The 8,635-nt window shown below is 31.6% G+C and overlaps 1 protein-coding gene across 1 annotated transcript; it reads right to left on the bottom strand.

Annotated features, from left to right (window-relative positions):
• Window positions 1-238: 238 nt before the first annotated feature.
• On the bottom strand, window positions 239-568 carry LOC126690324 (L10-interacting MYB domain-containing protein-like). Its single transcript, XM_050385432.1, has one exon. The coding sequence runs from the start codon at window positions 566-568 to the stop codon at window positions 239-241; it is 330 nt and encodes a 109-aa protein (XP_050241389.1).
• Window positions 569-8,635: the final 8,067 nt, after the last annotated feature.

The raw sequence follows: 8,635 nt of genomic DNA, 5'->3' as shown, positions 1-8,635 counted from the left end.
CTCAAGACCCTTTAGTGCATTTCTTTGGTATTTCACCACTCGTGCAGAATGCATTTTTCTCCGTTGCAACCATGCCTTCAAACATGATTTCCATAGACTCAACATTCGGCAAACCTTTATTTTTAAAGGTTGATGCCTTGGGACATGCCTACATGTGTAGAACCAGTAGTTAGAATACAATATAGTTGTAGACAGTTGAGTTTTTCATAATTATGTAAAGTGAACTAACATCAAGCTTTCAGGTCCACCACTCATCAGTGGCCTCAATTTTCCCAGTTACAGGATCATAACCCAACCCAGTCTCATGCTCAAAAACCTCCTTCCAACTCTTCCACTGTTTTCTCAGATGATCCCATTTGGTTTTAAACTGCATGTGAGTCACTACTTTTCCCATTTCACCTAATTGTTTAATCACTACATCAACCTCTTCCTTTCTCAAATATCCTCCACTCCTCTTGCCGTCTAGGACTTGAGCAGTACACAAATCACAAAAAGTTTTTAGTTCCGTTGGATCTTTACACCCAGTTCTCACATCATTACCAGCGTCATTCGATTTCCCCTTACCCATTTTTGCTACAATGAAATTCTATACTCATTGAGGCATTTCGACAAATAGTTCGTATGCATATCATAATCGGTTACACATGCCCACATGAAAAATACAAATTAAACTCACATAGTCCAAATACAACATAGGCAGGAAGAGAAACCCACATACTAGTGTCACAGAAAACACAAAAACCACACACAAACGTTGAACACAAAAACCACAGATTAATTTCATGGAAAACACAAAAACCACACACTAACAAATTAGAGAGCATGAGAAGTTAAACACAACTTACAGATAAATGCAGAGACCCACAGTGGCGGCAACGACGTCTTAAGCGGAGAGAAGGTGGGCTCAAGCGAAGGAAGAATAGAGGGTGGGTTTGTTTGTTACCGTCTTTCCTCTGTTTTGATGGTTTTTTGGAGTGTGGTGGAGGTGCAATTCATTTCAGAAGATGATAGAGCATTCACGTGCATTGATTTCATCTCTGGCACATCAGCCTTCTCAAAATTAGAATGACATAGAACTGAGGAATTAGCAATTGGAGACGAGTTGTTTGCATCGTGTTGTTGATCCTTTGCTTCTGTGTGTGTTTCATGGGTGATGATCATATTGTAGACACCCTATTTCGTTCCTCGATTATAATGCATACCTTTTGCGCATACGTCCTCCCAATGATGAACTAATTAAATGGCGTGCATAACTCTCTAATCTCTCTCTCATTTGACACTTTATTATTTTATTTTTCAACTCCTTTATTTATTCATTCATAGTTTTTACTATCAAACTTTATTTTAATTGCATTTGAAGCTACAATTTTTAATCCATGCATGCTTGTCTTTTTTTCATTTTTCCACAAAATCCTCAATTTTTGAAAGTTATATCCAAAAAGATCAAGTTATGTCTCTCAAGCTCCTTCTGTTAATTCAACTTAAAAACAATTGCATTTTATTTCAAATATACTGGCAAACCTAGCTTTAGTGGTCCAGAAGAAAAGGACAAAACAAAATCGAATGGTGAGACATACGTTTTGGGGTACAGTGGACAGACACCTCCCACACTAAGCAAGTCCGGCGTGCCCTCAGCTGCACGATTTTTGTCTTGGTTGTCATTCCACTATTCCAACCGGGCAGTGGAGTGTGTGCAAACAAAAACGGATAGTAGGTACGTGGATCTAAAAAAAAAAAAATTTGGAAAATAGAGAGTGGAAACCAGATAAGGGGGGGAGAATAAAGAAAGAAAAAAAAAACCATAGAGAACAGAGGATAAACATGGAGACTCCATTTTTGCTTGATTTCTGAACTAAGATGTACCTGTCGTCTTTCATCTCCTAAAATCATTTTCACCACATCTCTTTGCATTCTAATTTTCAAAAAGCCTTCAAAAAAGAAAACAAAAAAAAGACATTGAGAGAGATTGAAATTTCTTGGGAGAAAACCCAGTCCTGAGGGGGGACAAATCTGGAGCTAAGCTAACAAGTTCAATATCCAAGTTCTTGCTGTTAGCCAGGCCCACGCTGTACATAGCTAGTTCAACACCTTTCCATCAACCATCGCCGGTGGAGCGTCGCGTGGTGGGAGGACCATCCTTCAAAGAATGGTGTCGTCGTCGCCATTCATCTCATTGGAGTCATCATCAAACTCGTCAAAGGAATTGCTGGGTATGTTTGCAACCTTTCCACTCTATATTCTTGTGTGTTTTAGTCGTTTGAAGCTTGGTTGCCTTGCTGGGTATGTTCTTTTCAGTATGAATGTTAAAGCTCAAAGCTTTGGCTATCTTGTGACCAAAGAACTAAGCTTGGTTGTCATAAAAGAAAGTTAAAAGTAAAAAGTGGGGTTAAATCATGTCAGCATGTGATTTCTTAAAAGGTGGACACATGTATTGAAAGCTTTTGATGAAGACATAGTTTTTTTTTTACACCGTAGCTAATCTACAAGTTGCCTAGACCCTTTTTGCTTCCAACAAAGTCTATGTTTTCGGTTTCCACAAACAGAAATAAAAATATACTTTATTTTTTTACTTCAAATCAAAACCAAGTCACAAGCTAATCTGATTAAGCCCCACTCTTTTCTTAGAAAAAGTATAATCCCACTGGTTCCCTTAAAATGAAATCTTCTCATGTTGCTCAGATCATAACTTTGCTCAGATCATGACTTGGAAGAGTTTAAGCTTACGCATGTTTTTATATATATATTAGTTATTATATCAATTCCTTGACATGCTTGTTAGTTTCTTTGTCATCATTTTGTTTCGTTATTAACTTGCTGCTTCTTTTTATTATCGTTATCTCGTCTTATGATTTAGCTTTAGGCCACCATGTCATAAAATCAACTACTTGCTCGATTTGGTGTAATGAATTCGATCAATAATATTGTGCCCATTGAACGATTAATTGAATGTCAAATAGTCCTTACTTATTTAGTAGAGACCGGTAGACATTTCGGGCGTGCGTGGGTGCCTTATACCTTCCCACGGCGTAATTTGACCCTCGAACTTGTCCTTGGTGGACGTAGACTATTTTTCTTATTCATTGAGTCAATCAAATGAAAAAGAAAGGGTTTTTATTTCTTGTTTTATTTTCCCTTAAAAAATAATAAAACAAGTGCCGACCCCTCAACTTTTTTTCAAACTCATGATTTTTCTAATAAAAAATACTCTCAAGATCAAACCTTTCTTTTCTTAAAAACCCATCCCGAGAGGCGTCACGTGGCCATGTCCACACATATGGGTGTAATACCAAAACGGTGCGTTCAGATGTGAGCCATGAGAATAGTACACGAAATGAAAAATTATTGAAATGGTGTGTTGAGATCCAAACGTGAAACGCGTTTTGGGTGTTTTTGTTCCAGGTATTGTACCCATGGATCCCACAGAACGCTGGAAACGCAGTATCCAAACGAATACAAAATATTGGAGCCTTCTCCTTTTATTGCTATCCCATGAGTTTGTTCTCATCTCTGTTTTCCTCAACAATGTTGATAATCCTCATGCAAATAATTAATAAGTAAGAAAAACCACAACATATAAATTAATTAATCAATCACGATCACATATTAATTGTTGGTCCTAAACAGCTGCTAGCCTAGATTAACTAGGTAAAGAAAACTTGGTTAGAGTCGCAATCAACTTAAGTTTGACTACATATACTATTGTAACACGTTTGAAGTTTTAGTATTTGGCAGCATGTGCTTACTAATGATGTGAGGCTGGACAACCATACCCCACCCATTTACAGCCAAAAGCAACTTATTTTTATTATTTTATACAATTAATAATAATATATTAAAATAGGTGTCCAAGAAATTAAGAATTAAGTTCATAATTTTTTTTTAATTTAAAAAAAAACAAAGAATTAAGTACGAATTAAGTACAGTAGTATTTCAAAATTAGATTTTAAACCAACTATATTTATTTTCAAGTGTCTATTCAATTTAAAATTACTTCAAGCTTATATAAAACTGCTTCAAGCCTACTAAAAATATTTCAAATCCATTTAAATTTACTTATAACCTATTTGAATATAATTTGCACTCTTTTATCAAAACTTACAATAATTTTATAAGTTTCACAACAATTAACCTAAGTTGTATTTTAGGTTTATTTAATTAGTAAAATCTGGAATTTTGATAATGAAAAAAAAAAAATTCACAACAGGGCTTATAAGAACCAAACAGATAAATAAAATGTTATAAATATGTTATATTTTTATGGATTTTATAACATTAAAATACCACTTAGTATTTACATGGGTATATCATTTGTTTCGTTAATATTAACAATACATACAATGTGGCTTACATAACATGCATGTGTATCTATGAATGTTGAGATCTGTATAATGACATGTATATTAGTTATAATTTTGCCTCTTTAGAGTGGCTTTGTCATTGTATTTCAACCAAGGACGTAGCTACCTTTGGACTAGGGCGGGCAATTGGCCCCCCAATTTTTTTTTAAAAAATATAATATTATATATATGTACTAATTTTAGCAATTTATTCTATAAAATTATATTTTTTTCCCTTAAACAATATCATTAATTCTTTTAAGAGTAATATTATACTCACAAACTTTTTTACAACATTTTTACAAACTGTTTTAGTAGCAAATTCTTATTGGTTGGCACATGGGTCCATCACTCACATCATTTTTTTACTTACTAGAAACCATTTATCACATGAATAATTTATAAAAAAAGTTTGTAGATTTTAGTGACTATAAAAAAAAAATTTATAGATCTAAAATCTAAAACAAAATATACAAGCCCAAAAATAATAGCTCAACAACAAAAATTACCAATAGTAAAACTATATAATAATAAAAAAGCTCAATTAATCAATTTTATTTAAAATAAACAACCCCGCTCTTTAAACAATTCTAAACAAAAATAATTTTGTTCTTGCCGTCACCAAAAAAAAAAAAAAAAAAAATCTCAACAATTAAATAGTAGCAGAGTTAAAGGTTGAAACCACTGCACACAGTCAACAGTAAAGCCGCCTCCCTTAACTCAAAATTCTGGTTTCGTCCTTGATTTCAACAAGAGTTAAGAGATTAGTGTAATTTACCTATTTAATGAGTGACACTCTATTAACTCATTTAAGCCCATAAATAAGCAAGAAGTTAGAAGAGAGGTCAACACTCATGACTCCAAAAAATTATACAAAGAGCTCAAGATAGGGTTATGAAGACAAAAAAAACTCATCACGGGTTGAATTTATCAGAGAATAGTAGACTAGTAGTTTAGCATGATAGAGTTTAATTTTGGATAAAACTATACCATATAATCTATATTATATAGTTACAAAATTCAATCAAAGATTCCCACATGTAGATCCCATGTGATGTGATGCACATGCACTCATGAAATTCAATGAATAGTGAAACCTTTTACCTTTTCCTCTTCCCTATTATTATTGTTTTAAATTTTTAATATCAACACGAATAGGTACATTGTCTCTCTCAGGCCAACAAGTTACGTTGAGAATTGGAAGAAACCAAGAAATCATGTACACCATCCATGAAAGTATATAGAGTTACAGTGCCACGTACACACAATATATAAATATATATATATATATATATATATGATGTGATGCACACGCACTCATGAAATTCAATGAATAGTGAAACCTTTTACCTTTTCCTCTTCCCTATTATTTTTGTTTTAAATTTTTAATATCAACACGAATAGGTACATTGTCTCTCTCAGGCCAACAAGTTACGTTGAGAATTGGAAGAAACCCAGAAATCATGTACACCATCCATGAAAGTATATAGAGTTACAGTGCCACGTACACACAATATATATATATATATATTTATATATGGGTTGGGTTTAAGTTATACCTGGTATAACTCTAAGCAATGTTACACCACCCAATAACTTGTTATAAAATTCATATTTTGAAAATCTCACCGTTGAATTACATGTTCTATATGTTCTTAATAATCATGCTAATTTTCATGTCCATTTGATCCATAAGTTCATTTTTTATGCATTATTTTAAATTACAAAAACTTGAATTTAAAAAAATTAATTGATGACATAATTATTAATTTTTTATTACTTTGAAATTTTGTAAGCATGAAGAATATATGAAGATAATGTAATCTAACGGTAAATTTTATTAAAATTTGCATCCAATTAAAAAATATTGAGTGGTGTAACATTGGTTAGAGTTATATATATAATTTCAAGACATAAAAACCTACACCACAAAGGACGTGGAACTGTGAGGGTCTTTCCTTGGAACAAATGATATATTGGAGCACGTGGCATTGTGGCAATCCTAGTGTTAATGCTTAAAAATATGCAGATAGCTAGTTACAGGCTTACAGCAGTAGCAGCAAGAAGTTAAGAACTTCATCCAAAAAATTAAAAGCAAGAAGTTAAGAACAATCGCAAACAGCGATTAAAACTATTTGTTATTGCTATTATTTGGTGTCAAAACGACAGCTAAATGTTCTCTAATCATTATCTATTTACCAAGTCATCATTATTTAATAACGAATTCTTTCGACCCCTCCATATGGCTGTCAAAGTGTCAATGTCACTTAATTTATTAAATTAGTATTAATTTGGAGTAATTATAATAACACCATTGGCTAGGAAAATTAATTCCAGGGCTAATTTTTTTGTTAATTCACAATGTCATGAATTAATTACTGCCATAGCGATTCTCAAAACAATACAAAACAAAAATATGATTTTTATATGTATTGGATCAACTATAGACCATTAATCTTATGACTCTTTTACTTATTCATTTATTTTTTAGATATGTGAGTTGTGATTAGTTTTGGTAAATTAGTATAACTTTTAATTTTTGTAACATTTTATGCAGAAAATTAATTCGACAAAAATACTAATGTACCTAAAAGGTGAGGCTTTAAATTTTAAAAAAAGTTGTACATAATAAATAAGGAAAAAAAACCTACAACATTAACTCTATGATATTTGTTTTTTATTATCAAATCAAATAGAGTTGTTTTCTCTTTATTGTACGTAGGATTCAAATTTAACCCCTTCAAAGAAGAGATTAGTTTAAACCCACAATTAAATAGGCACTTGGTACTCTACTATAATATTAAGGATATAAGTAGGGTTGTACATGGTGTTTAATAAGGATAGCACAATCACTAGGTGGTTATGACATTCTTATTGATTGATAGGATAAAATTTCAACTTATGTTTTCTACTCGTGATGATTTGAGTTTGAATCTCAGATTTCTTATTCGACGAAAAAAATTTTTACCGATTGAATTAACTGGAATCCTCATGACATTTTTTATGGTGTCTCATGTTTGTAAATTGAACCCTACCTTTACCTCATTATCTACCTAACTAAAAAAAAGGTATGCATAATTTGAGTTAGGCTAAGTTTGGAGTATATTTTTTACCTAACTCAACTTCCTCAAGTGGAGAAATCTTCAATACAACCTAACTTAACCCAGAAAGGTCAGTATGGATTGGGTTGAGGCCAATTAGTTTGGCCTAATAAATAAATAAATAAATAAATATATATATAATTGGCCTAATAAATAAATAAATAAATAAATATATATATATATATATAATATTTTCATTCAACTATTAGAGTTATTATTCAATAAATTATTACAATATGCACAATTGAGACTATATTCCAATTTCATCCAAATTAACCAATTCTCAAAATATCAATATAAATCAAATTAACATATTCAAACTAAGCCATAAAATCCAAAATAAATCAAACTAATAAATTTAAAATACATTTATATTTTTAAAATTGTTAAAACTGTAGATTGGGTCAGTGACATTGGATTGAAAATTTTGTTAATTTAAACTCAACCAAAACCAAGCTTCTGCTAAAAAAAAAAAAAAAAAAAAAAAAAAACCAAAACCAAGCCTCCAAAAAAAATTTAGTATTCAAACCAATTCAATCCATCAACCTATGAAAACTAACTTGATATATTGGGTTGGATTTGTGGAATTGGTAGGCTGAATACCCACCACTAAATACAATTTTGGAAAAACTAATAAAATAGTATTTTTATTAATGAATAAAAAAAGGAGTAGGAAGGGGTGATCAAAGGTGATTTTCTTACTTGATTATAATCATAATGACATCTTACGCATTAGATTTAGGAGTAATTCTAGAATCATAAATTTTTTCACAATTTTTTTGCCATAATCCTGACGTGGCAAACTGTAAGTGGTTAACATCAATTACACATTAACATACTATTTTTTTTCACCAATCATACTTTGTCACATCGTAGTTGTGGTAAGAAATTGTGAAAATTTTTATGTTCTTAGACTTTTTCTAGATTTAGTGAGCAATTGTTACCTCAATTCCACTAAGACATTAATTAACACTAAGCCACTAATATATATATATAGGAAAAGAAGAAGAAAAAAAGAAAAGAAAAAGAATGATGGTAAAATAGGTCCAAAATGAGTGGCAAAGTGGTCTTTCACCAAGACCCAAAAGATAATGCATCTCTTTACAATCCCATGTTTAATATCTTACCTTAATTTAAATATAATTTCTATGTCGCATATTGCTCTCTCTCTCTCTCTCTCTCTCTCTCTCTCTCTAG

Source organism: Quercus robur, chromosome 6 (assembly GCF_932294415.1).
Source record: "Quercus robur chromosome 6, dhQueRobu3.1, whole genome shotgun sequence".
In the NCBI taxonomy this organism is placed as follows: Eukaryota; Viridiplantae; Streptophyta; class Magnoliopsida; order Fagales; family Fagaceae; genus Quercus; species Quercus robur.
Note: the sequence above shows the minus strand (reverse complement) of the source record. Positions and strands in the feature narration are given on the sequence as shown.

What these genes read in the sequence shown, in the direction of transcription:
- LOC126690324 (XM_050385432.1), bottom strand. Translation starts at nt 568, where the DNA reads ATGGGTAAGGGGAAATCGAATGACGCTGGTAATGATGTGAGAACTGGG.